Source organism: Lissotriton helveticus, chromosome 6 (genome assembly GCF_964261635.1).
Source record: "Lissotriton helveticus chromosome 6, aLisHel1.1, whole genome shotgun sequence".
Lineage (NCBI taxonomy): Eukaryota > Metazoa > Chordata > Amphibia > Caudata > Salamandridae > Lissotriton > Lissotriton helveticus.
The window spans coordinates 1,772,454,372-1,772,478,406 of record NC_136067.1 but is presented as its reverse complement, the minus strand read 5'-3'; the positions used below and the strand labels follow the sequence as shown (position 1 = coordinate 1,772,478,406).

At 45.1% G+C, this 24,035-nt stretch overlaps 1 protein-coding gene across 1 annotated transcript in view; it reads right to left on the bottom strand.

Annotated features, from left to right (window-relative positions):
- PIGF (phosphatidylinositol glycan anchor biosynthesis class F) overlaps positions 1–24,035 on the bottom strand; it is a 114,719-nt gene that overhangs the window by 71,704 nt on the left and 18,980 nt on the right. Inside the window, exon 2 of the mRNA XM_078649666.1 lies at positions 11,635–11,885. Within this exon, the coding sequence (XP_078505792.1) occupies positions 11,635–11,862 (228 nt within the window). The 5' untranslated portion in view covers positions 11,863–11,885. The remainder of the gene's footprint in view (positions 1–11,634; positions 11,886–24,035) is intronic.

The window sequence follows — 24,035 nt, the reverse complement described above, 5'->3', positions numbered from 1 at the left end:
TCTGCACTCACTGGCACTCTGCACTCTGCAGTCACTCTGCACTCTGCAGTCACTCTGCACTCTGCAGTCACTCTGCACTCTGCAGTCACTCTGCACTCTGCAGTCACTCTGCACTCTGCAGTCACTCTGCACTCTGCAGTCACTCTGCACTCTGCAGTCACTCTGCACTCTGCAGTCACTCTGCACTCTGCAGTCACTCTGCACTCTGCACTCTGCACTCTGCACTCTGCACTCTGCACTCTGCACTCTGCACTCTGCTGTCACTCTGCACTCTGCTGTCACTCTGCACTCTGCTGTCACTCTGCACTCTGCTGTCACTCTGCACTCTGCTGTCACTCTGCACTCTGCTGTCACTCTGCACTCTACAGTCACTCTGCACTCTACAGTCACTCTGCACTCTACAGTCACTCTGCACTCTACAGTCACTCTGCACTCTACAGTCACTCTGCACTCTACAGTCACTCTGCACTCTACAGTCACTCTGCACTCTACAGTCACTCTGCACTCTACAGTCACTCTGCACTCTACAGTCACTCTGCACTCTACAGTCACTCTGCACTCTACAGTCACTCTGCACTCTACAGTCACTCTGCACTCTACAGTCACTCTGCACTCTACAGTCACTCTGCACTCTACAGTCACTCTGCACTCTACAGTCACTCTGCACTCACTGTCACTCTGCACTCACTGTCACTCTGCACTCTACAGTCACTCTGCACTCTACAGTCACTCTGCACTCTACAGTCACTCTGCACTCTACAGTCACTCTGCACTCACTGTCACTCTGCACTCACTGTCACTCTGCACTCACTGTCACTCTGCACTCACTGTCACTCTGCTGTCACTCTGCACTCACTGTCACTCTGCTGTCACTCTGCTGTCACTCTGCAGTCACTCTGCTGTCACTCTGCTGTCACTCTGCACTCACTGTCACTCTGCTGTCACTCTGCACCGCCACTCTGCACCGCCACTCTGCACCGCCACTCTGCACCGCCACTCTGCACCGCCACTCTGCACCGCCACTCTGCACCGCCACTCTGCACCGCCACTCTGCACCGCCACTCTGCACCGCCACTCTGCACCGCCACTCTGCACCGCCACTCTGCACCGCCACTCTGCACCGCCACTCTGCACCGCCACTCTGCACCGCCACTCTGCACCGCCACTCTGCACCGCCACTCTGCACCGCCACTCTGCACCGCCACTCTGCACCGCCACTCTGCACCGCCACTCCGGCCTGGGGGGGGGTCCTCCTGGTATTCCGGGCCATAGCACCGTGTGAGGAGCCGGCAGGAGACGGAAACAGTGTCAGAGAGCCATAGCACCGTGTGACCATGTGAGGAGCCGGCAGGAGACAGACTCAGTGTCACGAGAGCCACAGCGCCGTGTGAGGAGCAGGCAGGAAACTGTCACAGAATTACGAAAGCCACAGCACCGTGTGAGGAGCCGGCAGGAGACAGACTCAGTGTCAGGAGAGCCACAGCGCCGTGTGAGGAGCAGGCAGGAAACAGACACAGAATCACGAGAGTCACTGCACCGTGTGAGGAGCCAGTGAGAGACAGACACAGAGTCACAGCACCGTGTGAGGAACCGGCAGGAGACAGACCAAAGAGTCAGGAGAGCCACAGCACCGTGTGAGGAGCAGGCAGGAGACAGACACAGTGTCACGAGAGCTACAGCACCGTGTGAGGAGCCAGTAGGAGGCAGACACAGAGTCACAGCACCGTGTGAGGAGCCAGTAGGAGACAGACAGTGTCACAAGAGCTACAGCACCGTGTGAGGAGCAGGCAGGAGACAGACACCGTGTCACGATAGCCACAGCACCGTGTGAGGAGCCGGCAGGAAACAGACACAGTGTCAGGAGAGCCACAGCACTGTGTGAGGAGCAGGCAGGAGCCAGACACAGAGTCACGAGAGCCACAGCACCGTGTGAGGAGGAGCCGACAGGAGACAGACACAGTGTCACAAGAGCCGGCACTCACACACCAGCTGCAGTTTCAGGCGTCCGATCATACTCCATACAGTCCACCACTATTATATTTATATATGTACAAAATTCTCTTTTCTAGATATTTCAACTTCACTATCGTCCACAAACAATGAACTACACAGTCACAACTAAATACATTGAATTAAGATGGTATTATATGCTGTGCACAGAAGCCGAAGGAAAAATCACAACGTCGGACAAATATTCTTTTAAACGAATCGAATCCCCACGCCGCTGTTGAGTGGCTCAGGACAGGGTTTCTCCAGAACGCGTTTGGTGCACTTCACGGGACGGATCTCTTACGAACTGTGTTCACCCGACCGTTTCCGCCATTCATGTCGCAGCCAAGTTCGTATTTCTTTTAATCTTTGCGAATGAAGAACAGCGAAGTGTCCATCTCCACGTATGGACTGTGACACCTCCAGACATATGTGTGTCTAGTGTATGAAACCCTTCTGTCGCCATCCAAGGAGTTAGTGAAAGTCTTGTTCTCGGCTCCAAACTCTTCCTCTGAAGTAATTGCCGGCGCTCCTCTCACGGCTACTTTCTGTTCTTAGAGAAAGGGTCCAAGTGTCCGCTAATGATGGCCGCAGCTCTTACAACTACTTTTCGTGTGTCCGTGGGCTGGAATGAGGTTTCTCGCGCACACAGCTCACGTGCCGCAGGACTGAGCAATAAAAAATGATGTCATATTTGACACTGTGTGATTCCGGCTTGGAGCCCGCTCGAGTGCCAGAGTCTCAGGAACACTTTTTCACATTCCCGAGTGCGCTTCGAGCGGGGGAAGCCGAAGAAATGGTGAAAAAAACAAAAGGCGCTTTATTCGAAATACACATAAACATCTTTATGAGGCGTGAACCTTGCAGTGCATTGTTGCGTACCTGTAAAAAATGTATTGTATTAAAAATATATATGTACGTTTAACTTTATTGCAACACATTCTTTTTAGCGCTCTGTACCGTGCTCTGTTGCTCCAAAGCGGTGTCAATAAATTGGTAATACATTTTCCGATCCCAAAAGGATGAAAGCGCAAGGATGTAGGCTTACGGCTAGAGCGGTCGCCCTCGAAGCTGGAGAACGGGGTTCGTGTCTCGGCATTAATCTCACCGTGCCTAACAAAACAAGGAAGCTGCGCGCTGAGCGCTGCAGAATTGTGAACGCGCCCGGCCATCTGGATTCACTAACGGAGGCACCCTGACAGCTCCTAATTATAATTTATGTACTTCTTTGCGCGAGCACGAACGAAATATGCCCAAAATGGCGGAACAAAACTACATTTACCCTATCACTTCAAGCCTATTAAAACGAAAACACAAGGAAGACGAATCACTGGCCAGATGACAGAAAACCCTAAGGAATGTGTGGAATTCCTCTCGCCAAGGCCCTAGGAGATACTTCTTTTTTTTCTTCATTAACATTAGGATCTCGAAACTCCTCCCCCACTTACAGTGGGGAGGAGTCCGAGCCCTAAAAATGAATCGTTGAAACATCTTACCACTAGTTCTCAGTAGGGAAGTTGCTGGGACACGAGCAGGTAATAACACCTTTCATGCACATTACTACACAACGATTTAACCACTTTGCCAACCGATGGATAGCAGAATTTGTGGCTTTTCCACTGACACATTGTGATGTTCATGTGTATGGAGCAAACAGTCCCCTTGAGATGAAGTCCATTTACAAACTGAACAAAGGCATTTTGTGTAGAAATGTGGTGTTCAATTGCCACAGTCGGTCCATAATATGATTGATAACCCACTTCAGAACTTAACAAGCATTAGGGGAGCAGAGTAATTCGCAGAGGAAGATGGTGGTGTATTCCTGAAGCTCCGTGAAGGCGCTATCTAGAGTGGCAGTTTGGAGACCTCCACCAATCTCATGCACAACCCTGCTGCCTAAAAGGGGTACACGCAAGAGTAGACCAGGCCACTGCACCGTGTGAAGCCCATGAAAGCTGCAAGAAGACCCGGTGTCAAGTCGGGGCTGAGCTGCAAGGACCAGATTTCATCAAGGGCCCTAGCGCTTTCATTAGCTCATCATAAGAGCGGCCCCTGCTATGGAGGAAGGGTAGCAAGAGAAGTGGCAGCTGATAAGAGTCGGAAGAAGCCGCAGGATGAGGGAGCAGACAACAGTGGCTACAGAAAGAGGGCTAATTGTCTCCATAATATTGCAGTGGCCATCTTGGATTGGGCTTGCTCTGCCTGGAACAGGCTCTGATTTGAGGGAGACGCTGGCAGAAGTCCCTTTATGGCAATTGGCTCATCTGGAAGTGCTGATGCCTGACAGGCCTCAGAGGGATTTTTTTTCTGGACAGTTATAACTCTGGCCCTACACCCCTACCGAGGCTATTATCCAGCTTTATCAGAGACTTTGCAATCTGTTAGCAGACATGCTGCTGCAAAGGGAAATATTGTGACAAACTGCACAACACCTGCATGAGCGCGGCTGACCCTTGGATCTTGCACTAGTCCTACCCACACAGATCAGATACACCCTGCCAAAACTGGAGCTTTATTAAGCATCATGCAGACTGCTTGGGGTAGATGGTCATTTTACCTCCAACTTTCGATGACTGGTATGGTAATAACTAGCGGAATGCCTTCAGATCCTTATCTGCTGGTTACATAAACTGGATCATGGACTTCCACTTTTGTCACTCAATGATTCGGAAGTAATAAAAGTGATTAATGAAACAAGAGTGTATTGTACATTACGCAAAGACATTAGCCATGCCCGCTAAAATTTAATAATAATTGACACTGGGATTTATGTGCCAATTTCAAAATCTGCCAGACAGCTTTCATTCACAGGAAACGAGAAAGGGAAACCTGCCTGCCTCTCAAGAAATGGCACAATATGCAGTACTCAAAACAATCCTGAAAGAATTGATGGCATTGAGGATGTCTGTTTCATCAATTGTAAAGGACACCTTGAAAACGTCCTCTAAAATCCTCTCTATAAGTGCTGAATTCACAAAGTTCAGCTCAAGAGTACTGGTGATGGAACACAGACGCAAAAGTGGAACAAAAACGAATGACTGCGATCCATAGGGAACAAGATCACTGCTCCATGCAGGTGAAACTAACAGAACTGGAGGGCAGGAACAAATGGGATAATGTTAGATTCTCTGGTATTCCTAAAACATTTGAAAAGAATACCATAATGGCCTTTATGCATCGATTCATCCCAGACCTCACTAAACTAGACTCTAAAATCCCTGAAGAGCTACAGAGGGTCCACAGGATTAGGATCCGCAATAACAATCAGGGGGATGCTCTTAAGCAAGTGATTGTGTGCTTCCTATGTCATCAGCAGGAATGAGACATTCTTCTGGCAGCTAAACAATGGGGCCCTTTCTTTTTTGGAGAACTCAAAACACGTCACTAAGGAATCTTCGTACTAGACCATGTTGAGGTAGGAAAGGTTTCCTTGACTTGCGACGTTGGTTGAAGAAAAACGAAATTAAATACGGTCTACTGGAACTTGTGACCATGTTAAGCAGTAAAAAAGGTTGTACTAAGGAATTTGATGATCGAGATGAGTCTAAAAAACTCCTGAATACATGGGACCCAACTAATCTGGAAACGTCACATACACCGGCTGAAACTGCTCTCTCAGAGCTATCCCAAGGAGGCCGGTGAGCTGACCCTAGTAGGAGAGAGGGGGAGGCTAGATGATAAGGAACTGGGGCTCCGGTTCCAAGTACAAACAAGCCGGCCTAGTGGGTCAAACAGAGACAAATCAAGGTCACTACTGAAAGCATACACAGAAAAATCCTCAACACACATGATGAAAATCATGTATCAATAGTTATTACAATGCAGAATGTGAGCATCAATGAAATACAATCAATTGGTCCATGTTCTTCTCTTTTTACTCTTTAGATCTTCAGACAGCCGACAAGTGTTTTGTCGCTTTACAAGGGAAATCATCCCACGACTTTCTCAAGGCTGCACAAAAAACAGATAGAATAAGCAATGTATCACCCAATATATTATTACGTGTACTTAAAGTCATTAACATTCACCCAAGCATAGGTGAAAAGAAAACATGAACTAAATCCGTATAAACATGCACAAGGTGTTGAGCCTCAGAAATCCACATTAAGAAGTTCCGTATGAGGTGAGGGATACAAATTTGTATCCTAATGACCAAGAAGCTATAAGAAACCAAAATAAAGTGAGATATAAAAGATAATTTGTGAATGACAAAGCAGTCCGTGTTGTTTAGTCGCTTAATTGTTGTGGTGAAGAAGTTTGGTGGGGGAAGGAATTGTGTTGGCGCAGAAGTAAAAACCTATGTAGCCCAAAGTGGTGACACCAGAAGATAGCGATAAATACCTATGTCTTCTTAGTAAACGTGCCCTGTAAAACGACATGAATAGTCAAGAATGAGTACATCAATCTGCCAGTGTAATGGCGAGGATAATCCAAAAACCAAAAGTGCGATCACCTACTTTGATTGTGGTGATACTTCCAACCCACAATGGGGTTTCTGTTGCTAGCGATGTCCAATTTAGTCGAAAGTGTATCCAAATGTTCAAATGTAACGTTTCAGTTCCAGATTCAAAAGTCAAAAGATGCTAGACAGATCTCATATATGTGTCATAACGAAACAATTGAAATAATGACAAAACCTTAAGTTTTGCGATCTCACTTGTTACCATCAGACAAGCCAAGCATTAACCACATGTCACAACCCTGGTGCTTATTATTTGTGACGAAGTCTAATAGTAAACCGATCTGCCCCAATACTCCAATTTAATCAGTGCAGTTATCGTTATTAACAGAAACATCTTGTGAGCACTTAATGCCATGCACACAATTACGCATTCATGTGCGCTAAGTCCAATGCATGACAGTCTGCATTCAAGAGTGTCAAAATCTACACTCCAATTTCAGTGCCAAGAGCTTAATATACGGCACATCTTAATACGCACTTAGGACATGGTGGCAAGTGATTACATTAGAGTGTTGACTATAGCACACATGAGCACTACATTATATTGTGCCTGGGCGCTCGCATAGAAAAGGCGAACGTCACCATTGCCATATTCCCTTGACCAAAATATGCTTTGTCTCCGGCCTTTGCACAATACTATTATCCAAAAGTCAAAAGTAGACAAACGGATGACGTTGAAGTCAGTGTGGCGGGGCGCCGTGAGGGTGTTTTGGAAAGTGGAACGGATAATCCCAGCAGTGCAGTTGACCTTGAGGTGAGTATGCCTTGACACCCTCACGATGGATCACAGTGTTCCGGGTTGTGGACCCCCTCACGGTGCCCCGCCACACTGACTTCAACTTCATACGTTTGTCTACTTTTGACCATTATTCTGACGTTTAAATAATCGTTTTATGACAGATCGAGAATCAGTTTAATACGTGCAGGATGTTAAATCCTACCGCACGTCAGATATTTTAGAACAACCTGATTTACCCCGTTTTCTCCAAGCCCAGCCGGGTTGGAATTATCACTGGCTGAGCGGCAGTCCGGATTTTCTTCGTATTCCTACAGCCCTGAGGAAGTTGCGGAAACATTTTCCAAATGCAACGAAATACGTTGTCGGCTGATTTTTCTTCTGTACAAAGACTATTAAGATAAATTAAAAGACTGAACACTGCGCAACATCTTCCGAAGATATTTCCTTCCTCTGTCATTTATTATACTACAATGCTTGTGTATTTCGTATATACCATGTAAACTTACTATTTATGTGTGCCTAGGTCATTGTTTGTTTGTACTGTGAGGGTTTTACCCACACGTAATTGGGGGGTTATAGAGCTTATCCCCTCTCCTACAGGCACCATACAGACTAGATATCCTTTCAGACATTGGCATATATTAGCAGAGCGCCTAGGAATTTCCCTGACCACTAAAAACCCTTCCTTTTGACTTGTATACATGAGAAATACATAACAGCCCTAGTTGCAAAGCCCCTGACATGGTGATAATGAGAGTAATAATCCTCATAGCGCCAATTATCACTCAAATACCAGCTTTAAATATATATTGGAAATTCAAACATTTTTCTCCAAACATACGCTTAACAGTTCTGAAAATACACAAATATTTGACTAGAATACACACGTTTAAATTATGGAACACATATGTTAATTCAACCAAGCAAAAGCCTTTGATTTAGTAGGCTACTTACAGGTAACTGGAGAGCCAATAGCCAAAGAGCTACTTATTGGAGAAGCCTGGTGTACATATGCTTCTACAGCGAGAAAAAATCTTTACTGCCTAAACCAACGCCACTATGAATGGGAGGGAGAGGAATGCTGCGGCCTGTTGGTCTTCTAGCTATGGCAGCTAGAGGTCACTCATACTATTCCAGCAGTCAAAAGCAAACATTAGCTGGCCTTGAAAAATCATTAAAATGTTACTAGACTCGCAGGTCTAGTAACTTGAGTAATCTACTCAACCTAACTGTAATGTACTTGAAGGATAACCCAGACTCAAATTGTGCGATCCTAGGCAAATATTTTATTTTATGGAGCCACCTTTTTCGACATTGTCACATATGAGAGCACCTTCACATATGCTGTACAAAAAAACCCCGTTTTTTTTATTTAAAAGACTAAACATTTGCTCCATGTCAAATACAAATCTGGCCCATATTTAGGGTACACATGACTCCTGATTGTCATCAGGGTGGGGCAGGAATATTTCTCCGTCCATGTGTAAAAACTCACTTTAAATGAATACATTACTAAAGCATTATGTGGTAGTGCACGGCCATTTACACACATTTCCCATTGAAATAGCCACAAAACTGGCCACAACAATAGGCACGACACACAGCTTGCTGTATAATTCTCTGCCGACTCCACCTCAAAGAAGACTAACTTCCACAACTGCATTAAAAATGCCTCAGCAGGAAGGACAACTCCCTAAAGCTCAAGACAGATGTTCCTATCTTCGGAAAACACACCACCCGCTGGAACGACTTATACGCTATTTACATATTGTTTAAAACAAAGCCCAACCTCTCACAGCCTTTCATTTTACATGCTTTGCAGCACAACTGTTAGACTTTACAAAATCACTTTATAAAATCCTCCAACTTTCCAGAGAAAGAAAGGACATGTAAGAAGACAAACTGACTTTTGACCTCCGTATCTGAATGCAGAGCAAATGTGACAAGATAAAAACAAGATTTAAAGGCATTCTTATTACACATTCCCTTTGTGAGTGTACAGAACACCTGTTTGTCAGCTTGCCAGAATGGGCCAGTGGGCCGTAAAAGTAGTTTGTCCTGATTAAATCTGACCCGCCACAGCAAGTGGGCAGGAAGATTTCTCGAAGGCTGAATGAGACGTACTTTCGGTCTTTTGTTCCTTCAATAAAGCCCCTCACTTAGTCAAATGCCAGGGAACCCTACAAGTTGGAGAGCAATTTCTTGCAAAACTGAACTTGTTCTCTCTGTCCTTTGAAATGGTCCAATTGTTGGAAGGAGCCATCACAGAAGAGGAAATTAGACAAGTGATGGATGACATCCCCACTTGCAAAGTGCTTGGGATAGACGGCTATCGGTCAAGGTGATTAAGAAGAGCAAAACAAAACACGCCAGAGGTGAATACAGCTAGATATTTCCCAGATGCTCAAGGCGGAGAGGGATCCTTTGGACTGTGCGAGTTACAGGCCTATTTCGCTCATTAATGTTGATGTTAAGTTACTGGCCAAAACACTATCCTGAAAGTTGTTTTACCATCTTTGTTACATCTAGACAAGGTAAGATTTGTCCTGCACCACTTTTGGCGGCTCATCGGAGATCATTCGTTCATGCTCTTCGGCAGGTGAGCGAAGATATGGATGAAAAGGTGATGATCTCACTGGACACCGTAAAGGTATTGGATCACAGAGTGGTGATACCCGTTTCAGATCCTACCACACATGGGAATAGAGACAGAATTCTTGCAGAAGGTCAAATGGCTTTACTCAAACACAGTTTGACTTGTAATGGCAACACCGCCCAGTCTTTTGAAATTAGAAGGGACAGGCAACAAGGTTGTCCTTAGTCTCCGATACGGTTTCTTTTAGCCACTGAACTCCTGGTGGTGACCGTTAAACAGGATAAGGCCATAAAGTGCAGTCAACCCGGCCTGCGAAGCATAATCTTTTTGTATGCTGATGACATCTTGGTGACATTATCAGATCATATAAGCTCAATCACAAATCTCACTACTCTCATCTCACTATTTGCTGAATTATCTGGATACCATATCAGTTGGGTGGGGGGAGTGAGGGGGAGACTGCAACCCTATGGTTGAATCCTTTTTCAATCGCAAAGAAGGCAAACTAAAAACATTTTTGGAAGTCAGGTTTAATTTTGGGCTGCATCTAGCACTGGTTTGGTGCTATCGACAATTACTGCACTGTCTGAGCACTTGGATGGGGCTTCAACAGATGACTCTCCAAGAATCAAGGCTTCTGAAATACTTAGAGACCTGGGGAACTAGCAACATGGTAGTCTGGGGCTCTGTAGGATTATGAAAGGCAGGAGATACCAGCATCTACTATCAGAACACCTCAAAGAGAGATGAGCCTGTGGGCTGCAAGTAGACTAAACCTATGAAGACTGGATGGAGCTCTTGCTAACACATGATAAACAGCTGCAGCAGGTCTTTGCCAGTATCTGATGGCTGGGCCTGCCATCAGTCAAATCCTGATATAGTACACATAGTCAGATAGTGCCTACGCTGATGACAAGGCTACTGGGCAGGAATATGGAGGAAGGTGAACAATATATTGGATAGGTCAGGAAAACGTCTTCTTACTATGCGGGCAATCACTATGAAAAATGTGATTTACTTGTGTTTGCAAACATAATTAGAAATGTCAACAACTGCTTTTAAAAACAAGAAGAAAAAACAGGATGCCTAGGATTTTACCAATAGTATCTGCCAAAAAAGCCTGATGCCCATTCTACCACAACATGGCAGTCTGCACAGAGATGAACGTTACAGCCCCGGCTACTGGCTGTGCTCTTCATTCCTATACCCAGGTGTCTGCAAAACATTGCTGTGCATCACAGGAATGGCTTTCTGATACATGTAATGTGTAAAAATCATAAGAGTTCTGAGGGGGTATAAGATGGACACATTGGACTGCAAACCAAGAGAGAAAAAAGTGGAATGAAGTTTCACTGACAGTTGGGAAAAGAGAGAGTTATGACAGTGTTTTAAAGCACTGCAACAAATGTTTGTATGTGGAACTATCCTTTTAATCTTTTCATTCCACTCTGTGTGGAAAATATTTTTACATTCAGAGAAAGCCCATCTTCTAAAACAGTTGGAATGTTGGGTAACTTTTACATACTTGCTTAAGCATTTTGTCTTCACTGAATTGAAGGGTACGGTGTTAAAAGCCAATGGGAACGTTTGCCAATACACAAGATAAAATGACTTGAGTTTTTCCAACATTCCCTTTAGCCACCCCATTCTGATCTCCAGAACATCCATGCTCCCACCTCAACACCATAATTACTTGCAGATTTTTTGCAGTCGGGTCACGCTGGGAGGGGAGTTGGGGGGGAGGGGGGGGGGTTCGAGGAAATTACAAAGTATTTCGTGAATCTGTCTTTGCAAAGGCAAACGTGTGATCACAATTGAAGAAAAAAGTTCAATAAGATTAATACTTACCTTGTGATAAAAAGAATTTCTTTTGGGGGAGGGTGTGGTTTTCAACAACACATATAAAACAAAATTAACTGCCGCCACAGACAAAGAGCAAATCCACAGCCAGGGAAGATGTGTCCCCACGACTGAGAAGTTGTCCAGGAAGAGAGGTGGGATAAAGGTCGATAACATGATGGACAATATAAAGAACGCATGGGCCGACCCCATTCTTCTCACTTCAATGTCCTTCATGATGCTTGTGCTCAAAAGCTCTCCTGTTCAAAAGTAAAAATGTATGTGTTATTTATAGATAAAGACATACATTGCTTTTGGCAAAAGGCACTCTGTTTTTAACAAAAGCAAGACTTTAAAGATCATGACAGACTAGTAACAGATCTAAAGGCAACAGGGCAAAATTAGACAAATCTCGCTGTACATTTAGTCCAAAGCGTGATATTAAAAGATTAGTTAAAAATGCATCTCTTTAAAAAACAATTGTTAAAGCTCACCTCTTAACCAGACACCTCACCAGCCTGCCTATCCTAAGCACAGCCATAGATGGCTGACATACAGTGCTCTAATTAGGATGAAAAAGGTGCGTGTGTGTGTGTGTGTGTGGGGGGGGCTAACTAAAAGGGCATAGGCACAGAAGTGTAACTAGGATCCTTAACAACAGAAGAATCCTATGTAATTATGGGCGTGGCCTAAAACATGTGCTTGACACAGCGTTGCCAACTGACCAGAATGTGTCACCAGGGCACAAGTCCTATAAAAAGAAGTGGGGGGACTGATAGTATGCAAATGACCTCGTGACGTCACGTGCTGAACGTGTCCTGGTGTCTGAAATTTACACCGGGACACGTTCAGCACATTTCTGTGGGGCCCAGCTTGTTGGCAGAGGGGACGGTGTCCACCCTGTGAAAAGAGTGGGGGGGACGCCGTCCACCCACGTGGACCCCCGACTCGAGCCCTGTGTGTCACTAAGTGTATTTTCCAAACACTAAGCACGACAAAGATCACATACAGCTACAACAAGTTCAATCTATTCGCTTTGTCGATGCCTATTAGCACTGATTTTTATTCAGTATCATAAAGTGAGTAAAAACTGCCATTCCTCCCTTCAAATCACTTTTCTCTGCAATCTCTCTAATTACTTATGGCCCTGTTCTTCATGCTGATCCCTTGCTGAAGTTCCTCCTTCTCTCACACATCTCATTCCTCTCAATTGAAGGCTTTTCACTCTCTCCTTCTGCATGAACTTCTTTTCATTTCTTCCTCTTCACCACCCCCTTACAATCATTCATTGACACTCTGAATGAGCACGTCATTTGAACACCTTTAGATACAGTCAGCCACTATGAAAAACTCATACTGCTCTTAGCGTCAACAAATCTAGAATTATCAATTGTACCCATCATCAACATCCATCCACGTTCGCAACTCACCCAACACCTAGGGGCCTCTTAGTTTGCAGCATGCACCTTGCATGAAAAACAGAACTACAGAACCACCTGGCAAAATTGAATACTCTTAGGAAACACAGACGTGCAACATAAATTAAAAAGTGTAAAACGTAACAGGGACTGTATGGCTGACCTGGATTACCATAAGGGTTAATGACCAAATTTTCTAGAATGTTTTACTTCTAAAGTTAAGAGCACGAATACAGGGTCTGAAAGGGACCAATTTAAATGGCTGATTTAATTAGCGATGGGGCTACTTTATATAAGGGCTGATGACACCTCAAACTCTCTGTAAGATCAGGTTGGTTTGAATCAATTTTAGGGAGTAGTTCAATAGAAAATTTGGGGTAAAACTATCCAACTATATTTCCAAACATGCAGCAACATTAACATTTCATTATCCATAGATTGTGTGTTTAGTTATTGTCAAAGCACTGAAAGAATTGGAGGATTGGGGGCCCTCATTTGGGCATCAGTCGGTATTGGATTGTAGTTTCATTTATATAGTGCTTACTAACCCTGACGACAGGTGTACTGAATGGCAGGTATCATTTGAGAAGTAACCAGAACCAAAAAGAGCAGTGTTGGCCTAAGGACAACCGCACTGTTGTCAATGTCATTAGTTTTACACACTGGTGCTCAGCCTCCTACAGTCCCACTGCTCAGACACTGTTAGAATTTGTACAAAATATTTTTTAAGAGGGAACACTCAATATCAAACAATTATAACAGTCTATGCAATTTCAATAAAAATTCAATGCATCATTTTCCAGCTTCTCTTCCAAATATGAAGAGGGAGCCGAGATAAGATTCTTTTTTTTACAAAATAATATATTTTTTAATTTCCATCAATGCTGTAGACTTCAAACAGCCGAGCCAACACATTTCATCCTGTCAAGGACTTCATCAGTGTTTGTAATGGTGTATGCTCCTGATCCAAATCAGGTTAGTTCTTGCGATTGGGAGACCCACCAGTCAATCCCTTGTGGCATTTATCATAAAGGGATGTGGCAGTCCAAATGCATTCAGTATATATCTGCAAGAGCACAAGCAGTCTATCCCCTTGGGATCTGTCAACCAAGTGTTTGCGTTGGGTACAGGCGATCTGTGAAAAAGCTTCACGGCGGAACGGACGTTGTACATGACGAATGTCGCAGAAAAGGACCTGATTTGGATCAGGAACATACACCATTCCAAACCTTCATGAAGTCCTTGACAGGACGAAAACTTTTGGCTGGTGTGTTTGAATTCTTCAGTATTGATGGAAATCAATAAAGATGTTATTTTGTGAAGAAAAAAAAAATCTTGGCTCCCTCGTCATATTTGTAACAGAAGCTGGAAAATGATGCATTGATTTTTTTTCTTGAAATTTGCATGGAATGTTATGGCTGTTTGATATGGAGTTCCTCCTCTTCAAAAGTAAATAATAATTTGAGAAGTAAAAAAAGGGGATGTTTCAACTACGCATTTGACTGGGGAAAACCTCCAGTTAGAATGCCTTACTTCCGGGCTTACAGAATAATGCACAACAATCGTGTTCCAAAACCGAATGAAGCAAAGCAATGGAAAACAGAAAAGAAAAAAAAAAAAACACCACGCCGGTACAGCAACTGTTGCAGAGGGTCAAGAAATTGCCCTTTCTGTGACTGCGCCCATCCATACTTCTAATGCTTGGAGAGACCCCATACAATCAGCTGAGCAAGCACCAAGTGAAGTGAAGTGAAGCTTACAGAGTAACTCACTGAAGCCCGAGACGTGTTACAGTAAGTGAAGAAAACAAGCATTTGCAATGCAATAGGTCTCGCATTAAGAAAGTTTGAGCTATTGGTATTGTAAATGACAATTTTTTTATTAATGTGTTGGTTTTGAAAATAGCGAAATTAATAGCTTTGTCATTTACAATGCCAATAGCTTTAACTTTCGGAAATGTGACACCTTTAGCATTTGTAATGCAATATGTTTTGTATTTCCGTGACTTAAATGTATTGATATTACAAATAACAATGGCTGTCATTTTTTTAATAATACTTAAATAAAAGCTATTTTAATTTATAATGGCAAAAGCTTAAACTTTTGTAAATAACTTTTGTGAAGATTATGTTCAGTGTATTTTATTGTGACGAAAATCCAAGAACAGAAGTGAAATATTAACATTTTTTGTGACATTTGTAATAAAGTTTGAAACATTGAGCGAACATATTTGAACCAGTTGTTGTTGAATGGTTGCACAGATTGATGCTCTGGTGGAGCTGAGTGATGTTGTGGTGGCGACGAGTGATGCTGTGGCGTTCAGTGATGCTGTGGTAGCGCATAGTGATGTTGTGGTGCCCCGAGTGATGCTGTGGTGGTGCTGAGTGATGCTGTGGTGATGCGATAGAGTGAGTGCGATAGGAAGCTAGAGTGAGGGCAGATGTGGTGGTGGTAGTGATGGTGGTGGTGGTAGTGATGGTGGTGGTGGTGGTGGGTGTGCTGGTGGTGGTGGTGGGTGTGCTGGTGGTGGACATGGTGGTGGTGAACGTAGTGGTTGTGGACATGGTGGTGAACCTCGTGGTGGTGGTGGACATGGTGGTGGATGCGGTGGTGGTGGTGGATGCGGTGGTGGACGTGGCGGTGGATGTGGTGGTGGTGGTAGTGGTGGACGTGGTGGTGGTGGTTGGTGTGGTGGTGGTGGATGTGGTGGTGGTGGATGCGGTGGTGGTGGATGCGGTGGTGGAGGTGGTGGTGGTGGAGGTGGTGATTGTGGACGTGGTGGTGGTGGACATGGTGGTGGTGGACGTGGTGGTAGTGGTGGAGGAGGTGGTCGGTGTGGTGGTGGTCGGTGTGGTGGTGGTGGTGTGGTGGTCGCGGTGGTGGTGGTGGTGCCCAATGTTCAGAGGGAACTGGCCCCTTCACGCAACAATAGTTGTGTTTACACAACAGAGCTGCCGGTTGCTCCGTCAGTTGTTGTCAAGGATTGTTTGGGTTTAGAAACCGGTTCTGCGGCACTTCAAACAAGGATATTGTTCTGGATAATTAAATACTTATAAGGTCCCAAAAGGTGAGACGTATTGGCTATGCCAATGCTGGTTTTTATTGCTGTTGCAGGCTTTTTAAATGTTTTAGTCGGTACTCAAAAGGCACATCAAACCTATTAGCTTTGCCGGTGCTTACTGCTTCTACCTTGCAAGTCATCCCAAAAACAAACAACCGGTCTACCTCACTTGTTTCCCGGAACATGACACTAACAGGTACTTTGATGCCTTTTGATCTTTTTTGAGACAGGCTTTATTAACTTCCAGCTGCAAGATGCATGCATTACATGGAATCTGAAAGTCGCTTGGGGCCGGGGCCACGTTTTGAGAGTCGTATTCCATAAGTTGCAGGGGCTGATTGCTGGGGACTTAGTATCTGCTGCTCACATTACACCTAGTACTAATGCTCGGGTTTGAAAAACAAACGTAAATAAAAAAAACAGAAACGCAAGTTGCTGTCAAAAAAGTGACCCTTCATCGTGGCTTCAATGATTGGGTAAACACAGTCATCTAAAGGTGCTGCATCAATCCACACTGGGCGCAAAACAGCGATCATCTGCAGATATGCCAAGTATCACATCTGCATTATGAAAAAAAAAAACACTGAACGCCACAACTACCTTCTCATCGTGCACTGTTTGGGGTTCCAGCACAATCACACCTGAGGATCTCTCCCCCCAAAGTGAAGGGCTCATCATCAATTAAGGGGCCTCGACGGCGGAACAGAGGGTTACCATGTTCTCGAGTAATACTTTAAGTGAACCTTGAAAAGCACGGGGCTAATGGCGGGAGAGCCTATCGGAGCAGCTGTCTCCGCTGCCATTTATCAGCTCTTATCAGCGCTGTTTGTTTAGCAAGATTAGTGACCCTGCGGCACACAGGTATTCATTCCCAGTTGAAGTGCTCCAAGCACACTGGGCTGGTCAACTCTGAATTCCAAGGGTGGTGCTGACCAGGGCACCGCCGATACACCCCTCTACGAAAACAAGCCTCTGGGGATTCATGGTGGTCAATCAACATGAGGAAGGAGGGTGGAAAGAAAGGAGAGCAGAAGAGGGGCTGAGAGAAAGGGTGATACGAGGGTGTCTGAAATAATGGAGGACAGAGGAGGATTAAAAGGCTGTGAGTGGGTGGAGGGCGGGGTAAAAAAAATAGTGGGTTGAAGGAGAGGGACTGCACCTATGCGCTCTCTAAGAGTGCATTACAAAAAGTAAAACAAGCATTACCTGCCCAAATTAAAAAGAACAAGTAAATATTTTGTCACTTTTCTGTAATATCTGATCACATTAGAAAATATGGCCTGTGGCACCATCTAGTGGTGAAGCGGCATAAGGCGCCTCATGCGAATGGGAATTGTGAGGGAAAGTGAAAGACATTGGATTGCGCGTGCTTGTGCGCGTGAGAGTAAGCTGGTCGCCCTTTGGAAGCACTTCCAAAAGCCAGTTTACTAAACGTCTCGCTGACAGCGCATGCGTGCTGGATCAGCGAGACCTAAAAATGTAGCTAGACTGAAGAAGCCTGTTCAAACATTGAACGCCCCATCATGTGAGCATTAGAAATATACCATGATATTGTTGCCCTCAGAATGAAAGGTTAGAATCTGATTAGAATTATATATAGTTTTATAGCATTTAAGAGCATAGTAGAATCTAAGGAAGAAATGAATGAATGAACATGCATTTCTAAAGCACATGGCAACCAGAAGGCCTCTCAGCGCTAGAAGCAGAGTCATCACCGTGCTACAGTCTGGTATCATGGAAACAGAAACGTTTTCAGGAGTTTGCGAAAAGACAGATAGTTGTCCTCCAGACGAATGTAGTTAGGAAGCTGGTTCCAACATTTCGCTGCGGTATATGAGAACATGCGTCCACCACTCCGAGATCTGTATATCCTGGGAACAAATGCAAAATGTTTATTCCTGGGGCGCAGAGATCTTTTGAGGTGATAGGGGGAGATGATAGATCGAAGGATCGTGGACCCTTAGCCGAAAGAGTCCTGTGGACGATGCACAGTGCCTTAAACTGAATTCGTTCCGCAACCAGAAGCCAATGGAGAGAGGCGATATGCGGTCTTGCGGATTCCCGATTATGGACCTGCATGAGGAGACATGCTGTACAGTTTGTCGTTTTTTTTATAGTTGAGCATGGAGAGCCTAAATAAAGCACATTGGCGTAATCAAGTCTAGAAAGAATTAGGGCTTGAATCAACAGTCTCCTAGCATTGAAAGGCAGCAGAGGGACAATTTTCCTAATCATCTTCAGGATCCCATAGCAAGTCCCTGCCACCCTACGTGCTTGCTCCTTGAAGTTTAAGTTATGGTCCAGCCAAACACCAAGGCTTTTAATCTGATCTTTGGGAGGGGGCATGACGCCTAAGCATCTGGGCCAGAGTGAGCTGGCATCCAGGGTGGAGGTTTAGCCACAAAACAGCAGCTCAGTTTTAGCTCCATTGAGTTTTAAAAATGTGCCTCCCATCCACGCGGAGACCCTTTCCAATCAGTTGGCCATATTAGTCTCCACATTGTCAGATTGGTTAAGAGACACAATCAATTGGGTGTCACCAGCATAGGTGACAATCTGGATGCCGAAGGGCTTGACAACCTCGGTAAGGGGGCTCATATACACATTAAAAAGCGTGGGGCTCAGGGAAGAACCCTGAGGCACCCCGCATCTCAGAGGCATACTTTCAGAAATAAAGTTATCCTCGAATACTTGGAATGATCTGTCGTCCAGAAAAGGCGCTAGCCACTTGAGTGCAGTTCCAGTCACTCCTACCTCTCTAAGTATCGAGATCAATAGTTGGTGGGTAACCAAGTCGAAGGCAGCACTAAGGACGAGCAGGACAATTGCCACGAAGCCACCAACATCCAGAATTTTCCTGGTTTCTTCAACTACAGCCAGCAGGGCCATCTCCATGCCCTGTTGGGGTCTAAAACCGGTTTGTGAGGGGTGAAAGTGTTATTTTTTCTCCAGGAAAGCGGAGAGAACGAAGTTAGCATATTTTTCACCAATTTTTGAGATCCCTGGCAGGAGCGAGATCGGCCGGTAGTTCGCAAATACTTCTGGGTCCAAACTCTGTTTTTTGAGGAGGGCTTTGACCATGGCCCGTTTCCTGAGAGCGGGAACGGATCCAGAGGAGAGTGAGATGTTAATAAGGTCCAGTATGGTTGTAGCAACCATGTCGGAAACCTGACTCAGAATAGAGGGGAGGAGACACATCACTGGGGGAGCCAGATTTCAGTTGGTTGAGATAGTTTTTTGGGGATTTCATATCCATGGGGGGAATTGTTTCAAGGAGGAGATAAGGCATTCGTGTTTGCTCCTCCAAAGGGGGTGTTTAAAAATGCTGACATAGGGGGAAACGTCGAGTAATATATTCAATTTGTTTTAGAAAAGTACTTTGCCAGATAGGTACACCGTCCTAGAATGTCATCAGAGGGCAGAGAAGGAGCGGGGGTTAAGGAGAGATTTCACAATCTGGAAGATTTAGCGAGGGGAGTTGGAGACTGAGATAATCCTTTTTTCATACTATAGGGATTGAGCACTTCTAATTTCTGCTTTGTAGGCTTTGGTGGCCTCTCTATATTTGGTTTTCTTAATAGAAGAGAAGTATTTCCTCAAGCTTCTCTCCAGGTGTTTACAATTTTGCTATAACTCTCTGAGCTTGGGAGAGTACCAGGCAATTCTGTTAAGACCTTTCTTATTGGTCATCCATTTTATGGGGACCAACAGGTCTAAGGAGGAGTCTAGCCAGTTATTAAATGTGTTGTTAGCGGTTTCAGGGTCACCCTCTAACATGGGTCTTGTATTATCGAGAATTAGTGCCCAGGACTCATTGGGGAGTTTAGACTCATTCCTACTCCATTATTTAACCGTATCCAGGGGCTCACTACTAACCAGAGGGGTCATGCGAAGGAAATCATATGATGATCCGACCAAGGTATGGGGATGGGTTTTTCAACTGCAAGGTTATCTATGTTGGAAAAAAACGGGTCAAGAAGTTGACCTTTTTGGTGGGTGGGGCCAGTCACTTTCAAATTAAGTGACAGAGCACTCAGACTATCGGTTACTTCCTCTGCAGCAGGTGAGGACACATCGTCAAAATGGATCTTAAAATCTGAATCAGATATTCGGGGGGGAAGTGCTTGAACCTGCACCGGATCTGATGTGTTGGTGAGCCATGTTTTGGTAAGAAACAAGGCATCTAGATCTTGTTGTTCTAACAGTAGCCAGAGTTCAATTGCTTGCTTAGGCATCGAACGGCAGTTCAATAAGCACATTTTAAAAACAGTTATCGATGTTGGGGTCTTACCAACTGAAGTCGTGGCCAGGGAACCTAATTCAAAAGGACAGTGAGGACATTTTTTCCTAGAGTCTGTCGGCACAATTGAGTGACTGCATTTATGTTGCACAATCTCTCGGAGGCCATGCAGCTGATCTGCAGTGTAGGAGGACTTACCTCTTGTGGGAGAACCAGGGGTTGTGGCCCCTGGGCTCGGTCGGGTGCAAACGGGCTTGCCTTAGGCACGCCAGTGGAGCGCCTGCTGCGCTCAGCTGCGTCATCCGCCCTTATGAAGTATGGCGAACGCGGAAGCCTTCGCAGTTGGACCTCTAACCTGAGTTTAAAGTGCCCGCGCTAAACGGTCCCCTCCTGGAGCATTGAATACAGCTCCTTCCCCCAAACAGCGATGTACAATGTTATCAAGAAATACAATTTTAAATAGTTGTGCAAAGTAGCAAGGTTTTTTAAAAGAAAAAGGCGGTCTCTATGAGATTAGATGCTTTCTGCTGTCATAAACCGAACCGCTTATGTTCAGTTAATGTGCTCTGCCTCACTGCGCGAACACGGAAGCCATCGCAGCTAGACCGCTAACCTGGGTTTAAAGTGCCCGCGCTAAAAGATCCCCTCCCAGAGCATTGAACACAGCTCCATCCCCCAAACAGCGATGTGCAACGTTATCAAGTAAGAAATACATTTTTAAATACAATTTTAACAAGCATTTACAATGCAATGGTTTCGGCGTTGTTAAAGTTAGAGCTATTGGCATTGCAAATGGCATTTTTTCCATTTTTTGTTTTTTTGAAAATAACGTACCAAAAGCCTCAAGCAAAATGGGGTTCACAGAGGGCGCCAGGAGGCATGCCCAACAGGGAAACTGAGAAGGAAATGAGGAAGCACTTTAAGGTGACTGGCGAGGGCCCAAAATGCACTGATGGCAGTCCTAGGTCACCCGGAGGTCCCATGCAAAGTCCATACAGAAGCTCTTCAGGAGGCATGCCCAACAGGGAAACTGAGAAGGAAATGAGGAAGCACTTTAAGGTGACTGGCGAGGGCCCAAAATGCACTGATGGCAGTCCTAGGTCACCCGGAGGTCCCATGCAAAGTCCATACAGAAGCTCTTCACCGCTCCCAAAGGCAGCCTCCAGCATGAGGAAGGACTGCAGAGACCTGTACGGGGCAGTCAGCCAGTCAGGGAAGATGTGCATCTGCTGCTGCTTGGTCTAGTCAAACTAACAATTTTACTTACACAAAAATCAAAAGATGCTGAAAAACAACGTGACCACATCCTGTAAAGGATTTTTAAATACATCTGCACAAACAAAAGAAAGCTGGTGAAGAAGGAAAGAAAAGAACAAGGCAAGGCGAGAAAGAAAGAAAAGTGGAGAAAGAAAGAAGGCAAGAAAGATGGGATGGAAGGAAATGGAGGCAAGTAAATAGAAAAGAGACGGGAAGTATTCGAAGGAAAAAGGGAATGCGGAGAAGGGGCAACAAAAGAAAAGAACAAAAGGGTGCCGGGAAAGAGAAAAAGAGGGACAGTGTAATATAATAATGAAAATTGAAAGGAGATAAGGGGGGGAGAAAAGAGAGAAATAGAACAAAAGAGGGAAAGGCGAAAAGAGCTAAGAATGTAGGAAAAAGAGAAGGGGTGAAGAGAAAAAGAAGCCTATCGGTTACGAAAAGGACAATCGAATATAAGAAGGCATACAAGTAGTGAAGGGTGAAAACTGGACGAGAGACGGGAGGAGCAAGAGACGTGGGTGTAAGAGACAAGTGACATTTGAGGTGGAAATGGGGGAATACTGAGTAAAGAGGAGCAGAGAAAGATTAGCCATGAAAGAAACCGAAATCTGAGAAATCCTGTGAGGTCTGGGGTGAGGGCCGAGTGAGCAGGGTGGACAGCAGGTCGCAAGGAGCGTATAGGAGAAAGCAAGTGATGGGGCAGAGAAAGGGAAAGTTCAGAGACAAAGCGAGCGTCAGAGCCCCCTCCGCTTCCTCCGGAGGAAAATAGGGGAAACAGAAAAAAGGCAGAGGGAGGGGCTGCAGGGTCCCCTGCTCCGAGCACACACATCCTTGACTGCCCAGGGAGTTGCATTATTGTGAAAACGTTACACGTGAATAAATATACACCTCTTGCATCATGGGATGCGAAAGGCCATACAATGCCTTTGCAAGGGAGAAACTTGGAATGCACAAAAGAAATCTAAAATTACTGCTGGGCAACTACAAGTCTGGGAGCATCAGGAGTACTCAGAGAATCATCTGTGAGAATTTTAAAAGGTCGGAAATGTACTGCAAGCACACTTATATACAAACTAGCACATTTCCTTTTTTGAAGATCAGGCCCGATTGTGGGAGACTCGTGCAAACATTTTAGCTAATCAAACAGACATTCTGTTCATAGGTCACAGGGAGAGGGTGAAAGGGAGGGGTTCGGATGGAAGTTTGTCCAGGAGCCTCCGAAGCACCGCTGACTCCATGGATAACTTCAGAAGAGGTGCCCTCGCATGCAGACCCTGACCCCGCGTGCATCCTCAGTCCCGGAGACTTCAAAGCGGGGCCGCGCCTTCCGCAGCGCGGATAAGAACACTATCTCTTATCAACACGAGATTACAACGCAGCCAGTCCTGGTGCACAGACACACATCTGCAAATGAACTGTTAGCTTGACTTTATTCATTGAAAGTTTGCGAATATTCAGCGCATTAGTTAATTGCCCAAGAAAAGTTGCTTGCATCAAAGCTTATGGCAAATGCTTTTTATTATTGCACATGCCAATCCTAAAGCAAACATTCAGCTAGAAATACAGTCACCGAATCGCGGCAATCTTCCCGTAGGTTTCAATTACACAGTGCCTCGAGTGTAGGGTTTAAATGCGCGGCGGTAAAAGCAGAAGGAATGTCAACACCATGCAGCAGGGTCGAAGTAATGCCAACGTCTTGCACGTTACAAGCAGCTTGACGTGTAGAATGCCGACAAGTTATTAAAAAAGCTAACCGGAAATAAAAGTGAAAACCACGTAAAAAAGTAGACTTGATCTTATTGACAGCTGCTTTAGCCGGCTGTCTCTTCCTAAATAACAGACCAGAAGAAGAACCTTGCTAACACGCCATGCCTATGGTGACACGACAAAGATACACAGATATTTTTTCCTCACCTTTGTGGCTAATGCCATGAACCCTAGTCTCCTTGGCCGGCCCTTTGGTGGTGACCCACGCCCCCCCCCGTACTTTCTTATCTCTCCGAGTGCCCTTGCTCCTTAGTTAAATTTTAGTCAAACAGCAACACTTTTACTTAACGTATCTGACACTCTGGAACACACTGCAAACACACCAGTAGTTTGTTCCTTAATTAGTTCAGAACCTGTGACGGAAGGAAGAGGGAACGAATGCTGCTGCCTGCCTATGCCCATCTTTAAGGGAAGGCCTGAGAAAGTGAAACCAGACTGTGTTTTGTGGTCTGGAAACTAATTAGTGCGGGGCTGCGCCCCAACCGGTATGTTTGGAGTTAAAGTAGTTCACACTGAAGTCTGAAAGACAAATAGGCAATTATACTTGAAAGAAGCAGGCTTTTTGCCCGGCGTAATCCACACTACATATTTGACTTTATTTTATTTTGTCTCTTAAGCGCACAGACGTCAGCTGGGCCGGTAGGGCTTTGGCCTTTCTTTTAAA